The sequence below is a fragment of the Terrapene carolina genome, unplaced genomic scaffold (genome assembly GCF_002925995.2).
Source record: "Terrapene carolina triunguis isolate 2854851 unplaced genomic scaffold, T_m_triunguis-2.0 Scaffold33392, whole genome shotgun sequence".
Taxonomy (NCBI): Eukaryota; Metazoa; Chordata; order Testudines; family Emydidae; genus Terrapene; species Terrapene triunguis.
The window spans coordinates 1,447,295-1,461,520 of NW_020697743.1; the positions used below are offsets into that span (position 1 = coordinate 1,447,295).

The window sequence follows — 14,226 nt, forward strand, 5'->3', positions numbered from 1 at the left end:
TCTTTCCCTGTGTCAAAAACAGGGGTTGAATGTCTGGAGAATGGCTGGGAGAGAGCCAAAGAGGTAGGTCCCAATCCAAAAAGTTGTATTCTCTGCTTTCGGGAGGGCACGGTATCGGGCAGCACATGGCAGTGCAGAAGCAGACTCTAGTTGTGGGGACAGAGCAGCAGGCAGTTTCTTTTGGGTCTTTAATAGTCATTAGATAATGGCTGCTGAAACTCTGCCTCCCTGTGCATTCTGCTGTCTATATTTTTGCATGAGTTCTGTCCTCCTGCTGGAACTGTTCCTGCCTTCGGGGCGTGTTCAGGACTGCCTCGTCTTTCACTCCTCAAAGTGGTAAATTCATACTAATTCTCTGTTCACATTCCTTTGCGCTTTGATGAATTGGTCCTTTCAACTGTGCCACCAACATGGAGTCTGGACAATATGCACAGCTGGACAGCAAGCCCTGACAGAGAAAACAAGATATGATCGAATTAACACTCACCGCAATCCCTCACACGTCCCATGAAATGTCAACAAATGAGACAAAAGAAACTTCCTCTTCTCTTTTTTAAATTCCAATAGCTAATCCAGAGCCATTCAACACAGAATGTTAAGGACATATGTTCCCAATTCTCACACAACACTTAAAACTATGGAGAGGTGTGGTACTATTTTAGAGCAGGGGAAGGGAGATATGTAGTGCATAATGCCAAAATGGTATAAAAAAGTTACTTATTACTCAAAAGTAGGATCTTGGAAAATGAGGGTTTTTGATTTTTTTGCAGATGATATCCAATGAGAAGCTCCATGACTGGTGAGGCTTGGTTAGCTACCTTGGAGATATGCATTAAAAAAAAAAAAAAAAAAAAATCTTTATATTAACTTTGGAGAAGTTGCCATACAAACAGTTCATTAGAAAGACAAACGCTAATGTGATTGCAGATAGCCAAGTTGTGCATGCTGTATAGAAATGGCTGGATGCCATATGGGCTAGTCAATACAATGTAAGGTAAATGCTTTGGCAAGCGTCCACTAATTAACTTATTACAGTAACTTACAGGTCCAGCTGTTTTTATTTTTCCATTGGTGTTTCATGTGACATTTAAAAAAAAATCCCCATTTTTGTATGTGGCTACATGGTATAGCACAGCCAGCTGCCGTAAGTGCCAAGTCAAGCACTTCCTCTTACCATAACTGGCAGGTCATGACGCTGAAAAGGGTACCACAAGTGAGAGGAATGGAAGGGTGGCTCCAAGAAAGACCAGTTATGGGGGAATAACTGTTTTGAGTGGTCTGCTGTGGGGCTGTTACTTGTACTATGGCAGAGAGGATGAAGGGGGGAGTGGGGACTGGCAGAGCAGGGAGAAGGAGAGGTGGACACTTCCATCTTCACATAAGACTATATCTGCCCATTCACAAATATTAAGGATGCATTCATAAGAAGCCAGAAAAATTTCTCTCAGCCCCAGAATCTGAAAAAAAAATCAGTCCCCATCAGTACTTTATACAATAGTAAGCTGCATACCTGATAAAGCTTTGCTCATCTCCAGATTCCACTTCCTCATGCGGAACCAGCTCAGTCATCTCAGGATCTGGGCCTCCATCCTACAAATGGATCTTGTGATCTGGGCAACTCCTGGTCAGGCTCCCTCACCCCCATTCCTCCTATTTGGTAATGGTGTTCTCGTCTCCTCTGAATAATCATGCTACAAAGTATTTTTTCATTATGTTTGGGAGCATCTCAGGCTGAGCAGTGGAGTGAGTCTTCAGGCTCCTCGCCAGACGGTTGTACAAATGAAAAATTCTATGCCAGGACTTGAGTCTTCTGATGTCATCATTAACTTTAGGCTGTACTTTCGGTTTTTGATTTTATCCCAGCATGGCTTATAAACTCAGGTTATACCAAGCATGCAGATGACTGGTTCTATGTATGTAAGAGCATTTAACACCACTGGCCAGCTGCTTCTGGATTTTCTCATCCCATAAGATGATTTGGGCCCAAATATCTGAGCCAGGCAGCAACACAGTCAATAAAGGTTCTCCTTTAAGACATCCTGGTAATACTTGCAATGTTCACAATCAAAGAAGCTTGCAATTGTGAAAGAAGTTGCTTGCAATGCAAGCTGTCTGCACTGAGCTCTATGGTTTGTGTCGTGCTATTATACAGGTAGATGGCTTCTAGTCAAGCAGACTCCTGTGCAGTAGGGTGCACAAAGTAGACCAGACAAACAACCTCAGTACTGACTGAAGCACTGTGGGACTGCGGATGAGGGGAAAGCAGTGGATGTGTTATTCCTTGACTTTAGCAAAGCTTTTGATACGGTCTCCCACAGTATTCTTGCCGCCAAGTTAAAGAAGTATGGGCTGGATGAATGGACTGTAAGGTGGATAGAAAGCTGGCTAGATCGTCGGGCTCAAAGGGTAGTGATCAATGGCTCCATGTCTAGTTGGCAGCCGGTTTCAAGCGGAGTGCCCCAAGGGTCGGTCCTGGGGCCGGTTTTGTTTAATATCTTTATTAATGATCTGGAGGATGGTGTGGACTGCACTCTCAGCAAGTTTGCAGATGACACTAAACTAGGAGGCGTGGTAGATACACTAGAGGGTAGGGATCGGATACAGAGGGACCTAGACAAATTAGAGGATTGGGCCAAAAAAAACCTGATGAGGTTCAACAAGGATAAGTGCAGAGTCCTGCACTTAGGACGGAAGAATCCCATGCACTGCTACAGACTAGGGACCGAATGGCTAGGTAGCAGTTCTGCAGAAAAGGACCTAGGGGTCACAGTGGACGAGAAGCTGGATATGAGTCAACAGTGTGCTCTTGTTGCCAAGAAGGCTAATGGCATTTTGGGCTGTATAAGTAGGGGCATTGCCAGCAGATCGAGGAACGTGATCGTTCACCTTTATTGGACATTGGTGAGGCCTCATCTGGAGTACTGTGTCCAGTTTTGGGCCCCACACTACAAGAAGGATGTGGAAAAAATTGGAAAGAGTCCAGCGGAGGGCAACAAAAATGATTAGGGGTCTGGAGCACATGACTTATGAGGAGAGGCTGAGGGAACTGGGATTGTTTAGTCTCCAGAAGAGAAGAATGAGGGGGCATTTGATAGCTGCTTTCAACTACCTGAGGGGGGGTTCCAAAGAGGATGGAGTTCGGCTGTTCTCAGTGGTGGCAGATGACAGAACAAGGAGCAATGGTCTCAAGTTGCAGTGGGGGAGGTCTAGGTTGGATATTAGGAAACACTATTTCACTAGGAGGGTGGTGAAGCACTGGAATGCGTTACCTAGGGAGGTGGTGGAGTCTCCTTCCTTGGAGGTTTTTAAGGCCCGGCTTGACAAAGCCCTGGCTGGGATGATTTAGTTGGGAATTGGTCCTGCTTTGAGCAGGGAGTTGGACTAGATGACCTCTTGAGGTCCCTTCCAACTCTGATATTCTATGATTCTATGACTTGAGTGGAAGGACAATATGAATTAGTTTACTACTACACTGGCTCCATACTGCCACTAAATTGCTGCAGCTTGAACCAATATGTAGACCTGCAGAACACAAGTCCAATCCAAATGATATTTGGAATACATTTAACTGTATGGAGAATGTGTATGTAAGATGCTTGACAAGTGTGCTGGGAGACCACAAATGTTTCTTAGAATAGTAAATTTCTCTAGTGCAGACAAGGCCCTTAAAGAGACAGAAAACCAAAGGCTGAGGAAAAGTGATACAACATGCAAGCAGAGTGATCAAGGCATGCATCTTATTAGTTCAACTTTTCTCCTTTTTAATAATTAGCTTATAAATGTCCAATGCCTGTTCTAATATTCCAATTCTAAACTTTTCCCTATTATATTATTTGCCTTTGCCTACTCCTTTTTGTTTTTTGACCATTCTCTATTTATTATTTTTCATAAAGTTTCAATTAATTCTTCTGGAGTGTTGCCTGTGCATATTCACATGCAGCCACACATCAACCTCCTTCTCCAAGTGCCAGCGAGCTTCAGGATCTTTCTAGAAAAGAAGTGCCTATTAGTACCATGTAAGTGCCTTCTCATGGCACCAAATGTTCAGATCAGAGGTTTTCGGTGAACCACCTGAGTTTCTTCTGCTGAACCTTAAGATCCTTAAAGTGACAACTCTGGGCAAGAAGAGATGATCAGGCTATGTGAAAATACGGAGTAAACATTCCTGAAGAACTAGTTACTACTAGGTAATCTCTCTCCTTCTACAAGGCAGCCTGCTTCTGTATACTCTCAGTTATGGAAGTCCAGTTAACAGGACAACCCCAACAAAGGTGAGCTGAGACATTTTAATTAAACAAGGATTATAGAACAGTTCTCCAAAGCAAATATCAGATCTAGATGATAAACCAAGAGAGCAGTGTTCAGTAAACCTTTGAATAGAACCCCAGCTAGGCAGCCCTGTAGATTGTAATGTTTCTATCACAACAGAGAACCCACTGGAAAACTGAGTAACCCTGCAATGTGGGCCCCAAGATCTCAAGTGCTTACATGACAGATAAAGCACACATGCCAGTGCATAATCTAGACAGTCACTCAGCATTCCCTGTATACTGATCCACTAAGGCTACAAAAAAATCTAGGCAATTTCCAAAATATCTTTGTCTTCTCTACACAGGACAAAACTTGATGCACTTAACTTCTAGGACACGGAACGTAGGGTTTGGTTAAAAAAAAACCCTAGAAGACTAATGCCTGTGTTCAGGTAGAACTCAAACATTATTTTAAAGAAAAAAAAATGGATGAGCTTGCCTGACAGCTCTGTCGTTAGGGAATGCAGTAATGGAAGGATCAATCATTAAAGGCTGCAATGCACTCATTCCTCTCTTGCAGATGTAACTGTGATGAAAGTGCTGCCTTTAGTGATAGGTGAAATAAAGAGCACCCTTCCAAAGGTTCAGAAGGTGAATTTGAGATGTCATATCAGTGAAGTTGTCTGCCCAGTATAAGGACAACCACCAATCCTTCAAAGAACCCCATGACACTAAGAAGGCTTTTCAGTTTCAACTAGAAGCTAGTATTAAAAAATAGCAGACAGATGTATTTTGATCAATGACAAGGACAGGATGAGAAACTTAAGTATAATAAATACTCCAAAATCAACGACATGGGTGCAAGGGTATAGGGTCAGGTTATTAGATGCCTATACTGAAACCCTTGTCCATTTCCATTTCGGGAAGTTACATTGCAGGGTGAACAGCTTCTTGAATTGCAGCAAGATGCTGCTTCATGCTTCACCAGAAGTAGTCAAAGTCCCATGAGTCAAACAATGAAGTAAAGTGTCTCTGGGTTTGGATGCAGAAGGAAATGTGTTCTTGGGATATCCATGTAACAGTACTGCCTGATCCAATCTGGAGTGATCAGGATGATCCTTGACCCTAGACTTGTTCTATTTTCCAGATCAGTAGAAGCAATGGAATCAGTGGGAAAGCATAGTCTCTGCTCCAATCCAACAGGACCACATCTTATTGAGTTTCTGTCCACTCCTATCCTGAAATAAAACTGTGGACCGTTTCTATTGCTAGTTGTGACACAAAGATCTAGGAAATGATAACTCCACCTCCTGAACAACAGCTCTACCATCAACTGTTTCAGAGACCACTTCCTCTGGTCATCGCTTCTATGATTTTTCTTATCTGACAACACATTTTCTTTGCCAACCAGCTGGAGGTACATCATGTAAATTCGATGAGCCAGATACTAGTCACAGAGACAAGCACCTTCCTGCTTGTTAAAGTAGAACTTTGCTGTCTTGTCTTGCACATGCAGCCATGGAGAACAGACAAAAGACTGAAAAGTCCATCTGATATATGGAATCTACTTTTCCACATCTTCCAGTCACCATGAAGGTCAAGCAAATTTTCCTGGTATAGACACACATGTATACACTGATGCCTGAAGTACGCTATTATCTAACCCAGCGGTTCTCAAACTGTGGGTCAGGACCCCAAATGGGGTCGCCAGGGCTGGCTTAGACTTGCTGGGGCCCAGGGCTGAAGCCCAAGGCCCACCGCCCGGGACTTCAGCCCGAGGACTTCAGCCCTGGGCAGCGGGGCTCAGGTTACAGCACACACACCCCCGGGGCTGATGCCCTTGAGCTTCGGCTTTGCCCCCCTCCACCCGGGGTGGTGGGGCTAGGGCAGGCTCAGGCTTCTGTCCCTGCTCCTGGGGTCGTGTAGTAATTTTTGTTGTCAGGTGGTGCAATGAAGTTTGAGAACCCCTGATCTAACCAGATATTTAATGAACACCACTCTATAGAAGCCAGATCCAAGAATGCTATTGGTCACAACTGTTTCTATACAAAAGCATAATTACTTTCAGGCCAGTCTGAAAGCTACATGAAAATATGTATCTTCTATATTGAGAGCCCCAAACCAGTCTTACAGGGATATAGGTAGGAATAACAGAAGGACTGGGATAATAGGTAAAATCAGCATGTAAAATCTGAACTCTAATGTAACCGTTTAACTTTCTCAAGTCCATGATGAAATGAAGGCAATTTTTGGAATTTTGTTTTTTTTAAATGAGAACATAAGAATGGCTATACAATGGTCCATGTAGCCTGTCTTCCAACAGTAGCCAGTGCCAGATGCTTCAGGGAGAATGAACAGAAATGACAATCATTAAGAGATCCATCCCATCGTCTGCTCCCAGCTGTTGGCAGTCATAGGCTAGGGAGACCCAATCATGGCCCATCTTGGCTAATAGCCATGGCTGGACCTATCCTCCATGAACTTATCTAATTGTTTTTTGAACCAAGTTATACTTTTGGATTTCACAACATCCCTTGCAACAAGTTCCACAGGTGAACTGTACATTGTGTGAAGAAGTGTTTCCTTTTGTTTGTTTTAAACATGCTGCCTATTAATTTCATTGAGTGGCCCCTGGTTTTTGTGTTACGGGAAGGAGTAAACAACCTTTATTCACTTTCTCCACACCATTCATGATTTTATAGACCCCCAACATATCCCCCCCTTAGTCATCTCTTCTCCAAGATGAACAGTCCCAGTCTTTTAAATCTCTCCTCAGAACTGCACACAGTATTCAAGGTGTGGGTGTACCGTGGATTTATATAGTGGCATTATTATATTTACTGTATATTACTATATTTACTACTTATCTCTTTCCTAATGGTTCCTAACATTGTAAGCTTTTTTACCTGCTGCTGCACGTTGAGTGGATGTTTTCAGAGAACCATTCACAATAACTCGTTCTTGAGTTATAACATCTAATTTAGATCCCATCATTTTGTCCGTATAATTGGAATTATATTTTCTAATGTGCATTACTTTGCATTAATCAACATTGAATTTCATCTGCCATTTTGTTGCCCAGTCACTCAGTTTTGTGAGATCCATTTGTAACTCTTGGCAGTCTACTTTGGACTTAAATATCTTGAATAGTTTTATATCCTCACTGTTTATCCCTTTTTCCAGATCATGTATGAATATTTTGAACAGCACTGGTCTCAGTACAGATCCCCAGGGGACCCTGCTATTTACCTCTCCCCACGGACCTTGTCAAAGGCTTCCTGAAAGTCCAAGTACACTATATCCACTAGATCACCCTTGTTCACATGTTTGTTAAACCCCTCAAAAAATCTGAATGGATATGGGGGGCATAATTTCCCTTTACAAAACTGCTGTTAACTCTTCCTTAATAAATCGTGATCATCTAGGTGTCTGATCATTCTGTTCTTTACTATAATTTAAACCAATTTGCCTGGTACCAAAGTTAGGCTTATTAGCCTGCAACTGCCAGGATTGTCTCTGGAGCCTTTTTAAAAAAAATTGGTGTCACATTAGCTATCCTCCAGTGTTCTGGTACAGAAGCTGATTTAAATGACAGGTTACATACCACACTTAGTAGTTCTACAATTTCATATTTGGGTGAAAGGGCTTGAGGGTACCCCACAGGGAGGAATTCCCAAGTGTTCCTTCTTGGGTCCGAGGTTTTTTTTTTTTTTTTTTTGCATTTGGGTGGTGGCAGCGTTTACCAAGCCAAGGTCAGAGAAAAGCTGTAACCTTGGGAGTTTAATACAAACCTGGAATGGCAAGTATTAATTTTTAGAATCCTTGAAGGCCCCTACCTTCTGTACTCGAAGTGTCAGAGTGGGGATTTAGTCTTGACAGCACCTTTCTGAAGTTAAATGCTACTGTGGTGGGCTTCTCTGGTATTTCTCCCCACACCAAGGATGCTAAGTTTGATTATATTATGGTTGCTATCACCAAGCAGTTCAACTATATTCACCTCTCGGACCAGAGTCTGTGCTCCACTTAGGACTAAATCAGGAATTGCCTCTCCCCTTCTGAGCTGCAGGAACTACCTCACAGAAAAGTCTTTCCTTCTGTACTGTTTTGACATTTCTCTTCAGGCTCCCATATTCTCAATAAGAAATCCACTTCTGCTCTGAGCAGTACATTGGGCTAGAAATCCCTGAAAAGAAATGAGGAAGCGGGGTTGGGAAGCAACACGGAGAAAAATTAGATCACATATACAAAGCGGGATTACCTCCATCACCCAATAATCTAGAATAATTCCACAACAAAGAAATGAGCCAAATAACCACCAAAGGGAAGGGCAGAAGTGCAGGGTAACAAAAATAGAGTCTTGGACTAGGCTGTCAGGCTACCCATAAAATCTGAGGCTCGAAGAGTGCCAAAGATGAATGTTCATCGTAAGAACTAGATCTCTGCATTTAACATCTCCCCTTATCTTATTTCTTTTGTTGCTGACATGCACATGCATTGCCTCTGGAACCTAGAAGATAGGAGAAGAAATCCTGCTTCTTTTAAACTAGGCTGGGTCAACCTGAATGATCAAGCAGCAGAGCTAATTTTATCTTCTCCAGCATATCACTGGTTTTGCTACTGAACAATCCTCAAAGGTAAGAACTTGCACCTTGTCTTGAGCCATTAGCAAAGGGGCTGGATGACTAAAGCCAAGAATACCTACTGGCCAAGAGTGATGCCAGATGCCACAGTTCTCACCAATATACGATGCATCATATGAAGCACAAACAGCATGTCTAGAAACAGGGCAGACCCCGATGTCAGTATCTTTTACCATTTTACTTTGCTCCTCGAAAAGATAGTCAAGCAAAGGAAGTACCGGATACCAAACTTAGACACCTAAAGCAAGGATGGGTCACCTGCAGCCCAATGGTCGCATCTGGACCACCAAGTCATTTTATTTGGCTCACTAACAGTTAAGAGATTATTTATTCTGCAATGACATTTCTTATTTCTCAACCTTTTTTTTTGGTGGTGGGGGAGCTGTGATAAACATACCGTGGGTATCAAGTGCTTGTTTCAATATGGAAGACTGATTGCTAGAGAGAATGGTTGTGCACTTCTTTGGGTTGCATGTATGCTGAACACAAGGAAATTCAATACCCTGAAACATCAGGACTCTGTCTGCTGTGCTATGAGTGAGGTAGGAAATGGCTCACTGAGACACCAGTGGCTGATTCTTCTGCCTTTACAGTTTATCATGAGTAAAAGAAAGATAGAGAACACTAAGTCGCCCATGCACAGTGGGAGCGTGAATATCTTTGTACTTAAAATGGAGGTAAGCCCCAATGTCCCATATGTTTGCAAGTCATGACAATGAAATGAATATCACTTGAAAAATCACCACAGCACCAATCACAAAGCAAATAATGAAATACATGCAGGGATAAGCCACTGTGGCTTATCTAAAAGGCAAAGTTTTAAAGCAGCAGAGTTGTTTTGCTAGAGTTACACCAGTACAAACTTAGGGTTTTACTGCATCATATCTTGCCACTCTTGAGATGGCATGGGCTAGAAAGCCACTGCATGAGAGTGAAAGAGTGAAAGACTGTGCAGTGCAAATGGGAAAGGCGTTTGGTGATGACAAAATGGCAAAAAAAAATTCAAAACAGTATCGCTATGTACAGTTTCGTGAAGAGTTTCACATATCCATGAACACGTAGAAGGAAAGTTAAAGAAAATCATGCCTGATTGTTTCTTCTTTGGCATTAGACGACAGTACAGCTGTGTCAAATGTAAGTCAGCTATGATATACATATGGACAACTGATAGTAATTTTAACATGCATGTCATGAAGAACTTATGAAATTAGCCTCATTACACAGAACAACAAAGGGTCCAGATATTTTTGGTGTGCTTCAGAAAGCTGTTGCAGGTTTTGGAGATTGTAAAAAGTTGTTGGTTGTTGTAACAGATGGAGCACCTGCTATGCATGGCTCAAGGGCTGGGTTTCCAGGTTTATTGAAGCACTGCCCAACTCTGCCCTGCATTATTCATCAAGAGTCGCTGTGTGGAAAATCGCTGTATTTTAATCACATCATAAATGTGGTCATGAAAGTTACAAACATAATACGAGGTGCAAACAGATCACTCAGCCATCACAAATAGTAGCCTTTCTTGATGAAGTGGATGCATAGTAGGACAATTTGGAGCTATACAGAGAAGTGTGATGGATAAGCCATGGAAAATGCCTCGTGAGATTCTTTCCAACAAAAAACACAGAGTGTCACCTTTCTGAAAGGCAGAGTTCTGATACTACGAAGTTTCAGGAAAAACTGGAAGATTCAGTTTTTCTGTGTTATACAGCATTTTTGAGAGACATAACCTGAATTGTTTGAATCTGCAACTGCAAGACATCGACTAGACTGCATCAGACCTCGTTGCTCACATGGATGGGTTCTGAAGCAAGTTCGCACTTATTAACACTCACCTGTTACATTTGAATTTGCCCACTTTACAACATGTGATGCACATACATCAGAACTGCAAGAGTGCGAATCAGAGTTTAGCAGGAACAATACTAACAGTGAAATGCTGTTGCTCAATTTCAATGAACATTTTAAGCATTTTGAAAGTTTTCAACCTCATCTGATGCTTTTTAATGATCCACTTGCAGCTGTTGTCAATGACCAGCCTTCTGAACTGCAACTACAACTGTACGAACTGCAGAACCTTTCTTTGTTGCAGAGAAGAATAAAAGGGACACTCAGTTTTGGAAACTGCTTACTGAGTCCCATTTCCCAAATCTGAGAAAGTAGGTGTTGAAATTGTGCTTTCTCTTTGGGAGAACCCATTTGTGAAAGTGACTTCTCCAGACTGATTCATATGAAATCAAAGGAAAGGAACCAACTGACAAATGAAACACTCTTCCATCTTATGCAGCTTGGATGCAATAAAATTGATACACATATACACCTCAGTGTGCATACAGGCTCACTCTTTAAGTTTTGCACTGACTGACAAGATACTGTAACAACGATAAGCAGCAGAGAAAAAATGTTAAGATGGGTTTGTTTTTTTGTTATTTTCATTTACTAAACCCTGGCTCTTCTGCACAGTGAATAAAAGGTTAGTGAAAAATGTGTTTAAACTGTTGTAGGGTTTTATTGTTTATTTTCTAATTATTATATAAAGGTTGTGCTATATGAGACTTTTATATTTAAGACCACTTCAGTTTTATATTGGTAATACACCATTAACTGTATGCTAATATGCTGTAGTGTAGCACACATTTCTGAGTTATGCAATATGTATCCTCTAAAACAGGGGTGGGCAAACTTTTTGGCCTGAGGGCCACATCTGGGTATGGAAATTGTATGGTGGGCCATGAATGCTCACAAAATTGGGGTTGGGGTGCGGGAGGGGGTGAGGGCACTGGCTGGGGATACGGGCTCTAGGGTGGGGCCAGAAATGAGGAGTTCAGGGTGCGGGAGGGGGCTCTGGGCTGGGGCAGAGGTTGAGGTGCAGGGAGAACTCCGGCTGGGGGTGTGGGCTCTGGGATGGGGTTGGGGATGAGGTATTGGGGGTGCAGGAGGTTGCTCCGGGATGGGACGGAGGGGTTCAGAGGGCAGGAGGGGGATCAGGGCTGGGGCAGGGGGTTGGGGTGTGGGAGGGGGTCAGGGGTGCAGGCTCCGGGTGGTGCTTACCTCAAGCAGCTCCCAAAAGCAGCGGCATGTCCCCACTCCGGCTCCTACATGGAGGTGCAGCCAGGTGGCTCTGCACACTGCCCTATCCGCCGGCACCGCCCCTGCAGCTCCCATTGGCCGCAGTTCCCAGCCAATAGGAGCTGTGGAGGCAGCGTACAGAGCCCCCTGGCTGCCCCTACGTGTAGGAGCAGAAGGGGGGATATGCCGCTGCTTCTGGGAGCCGCACGGAGTGGGGCAAATCCCCGATCCCGCTTCCCGGCTGGAGCACTGGAGCGGGGCAAGCCCTGGACCCTGCTCCCCGGCAGAAGCTCAAGGGCCGGATTAAAATGTCTGGAGGGCCGGATGTGGCCCCTGGGCTGTAGTTTGCCCACCCCTGCTCTAAAAAAAAAATGTTTGGCTCCGCAAAGGATTTTAGGGGATTTTGTGCCCCTCTACTACCTTAAAGTTACCCATCTCTGCACTACAGAACCAGGATACAGGTATAGGAATAGCTGCTTGGGGCCTGGTTCACACTATCTGCCTCTTTAGTGACAGCAGGCACAGATGCTGGAATCCACTAAATACCTTGACCAGTGTTCAACAAACTTTAACTGAAAGTCGAGGTCACTTTTCCTTTTCCCTTAAACTACAATTTATCAAAAGATAAGTCTTTTCTTGGCTGTTGTTGTACCCAGCTCTAAAGAGTCACTCAACCAAACCAGCAACTCCCCGAAAGTTGTCGTCATCAGGAGGTGAGAGATGCAGATTATCAGGAGAAAGAGAAAACACTGCAACTTTGTGGTCAAAGGACTGATTCATATCAGCTATTGGCAGGTCATTGTGGATGCTGGCCAGCAATAACTGAAGTTCCAAAATGGGAGATAACATGGATGGTGGTAGTTGCATCTTAGCCCTGTTACGAGGGGCAGAGGAGTGAGTATAAAGAAGCCGGTTCTCAGCTGGCCTCTTCTGGTATGTCTACACTGCAGCTGGAATCATGCCTTCCAGCCTGGGTAGACAGACACGCGGTAGCTCTGCCAGAGCTAGCATGCTAAAAATAGCAGTGTGGATGTTGTGACGTGGATTAGCTGTCGGAGAACAAGACTGCCCAACCCCCTGGATCCGTACTCAGACAGACGGACCGTGCTGCCGCCTGTGCCACAATGTCTACACCAGTAATGCGTCTGTCTACCCAGGATGGAAGGCTCAGTCCCAGCTGTCGTGTAGACATACCATTACAGTCCTCCGATGCCAAGGATGTTGAAAGAGGTCCTTACCAATCTAAGTTAAATGGGGGGAAACATACAGATCAAGTAGTGCTGTATAAAAAGCAAGGAGTTAATGAAGTGCTTGGGAGGGGAAAGCAGTTTCACCAGTCAGCTCTAGCAGCTTTGACCGCCTTCGGAAAGGGAGCCTACAAAAAAATTACACGAAGAGGCCTGAACAGCCCTGAAGAACTAGCTTCTAGTGGAACCCAAGTGAACAACATGGAGGAACTAAAGTCCCTATCTCTCAGGAGCTGTGCAGATGAACTTCCAAGCTCATCCCATACGGCCCCAAGACTGACCTGGACAGCCCTGGAACTGAGGCTGAACGAAGAAACCCAGGTACATGGTCTAGACCCATAAAGAAACACTAACATACCTCTCTTTTGAGGAATGGGCACCATGTGGAAGACAGAGGGCATCTGCACTGGGGGAACTACACCATCCACGAAAGAGGAAGAGCCAAACTGAATACTAGGAATTGAGACCAGAAAAATGGCCAGAGGCACCCTCAAAATAGAGGAAGGGAGTACAGAGATCTTGGATCTGTAGCAATGCTTACAGAATGTACATATCACAGAAATGTGTAATGCTACCACTGAGGTTATAAACACCCAACTCCTCTAACCAGTCCTTAAGGTCCTCTCTACCTACTGAAACATTATTTGTATCTGAGCTACACAGCAGAGTGAAGGAAAGACGGTAAAGTACGTCTCTGTCATGACGTCTCCACACAGACTCCACAGAAGACTAACTAGCACTGACCTTTCTGAGGACTCCTGCTGCTTAAACAGTGACTGCAGCACTGCCTTCCCAAAACCAGCATCTGTTCTTGATACCATGTCGAGAAAATGGAGATTTATGAAATTGTGCTTTGAATATTTAGCAGCCTTAAAAATTTCAGATAAGGACGCTCTGGACATATGTTACACTGAGACTGCAACTTACATGGTAGAGAGCACCCCCAGGTATTGAGTCAAAATTTAATATTATTAATTATATTTATTATGGTAATTCCCAGAGGCCAACCAAGAACGGGGTCCCATT

The 14,226-nt window shown here is 43.7% G+C and overlaps 1 protein-coding gene across 1 annotated transcript in view; it reads right to left on the bottom strand.

Moving 5' to 3' along the window:
- Positions 1-14,021, bottom strand: part of LOC113409450 (protein Hook homolog 3) — a 107,691-nt gene extending 93,670 nt beyond the window's left edge. Inside the window, exons 1-2 of the mRNA XM_026663372.1 lie at positions 13,945-14,021; positions 12,629-12,827 (exon numbers count right to left, since the gene is read on the bottom strand). Coding sequence (XP_026519157.1) covers positions 12,629-12,827; positions 13,945-14,021 — 276 coding nt within the window. The remainder of the gene's footprint in view (positions 1-12,628; positions 12,828-13,944) is intronic.
- Positions 14,022-14,226: the final 205 nt, after the last annotated feature.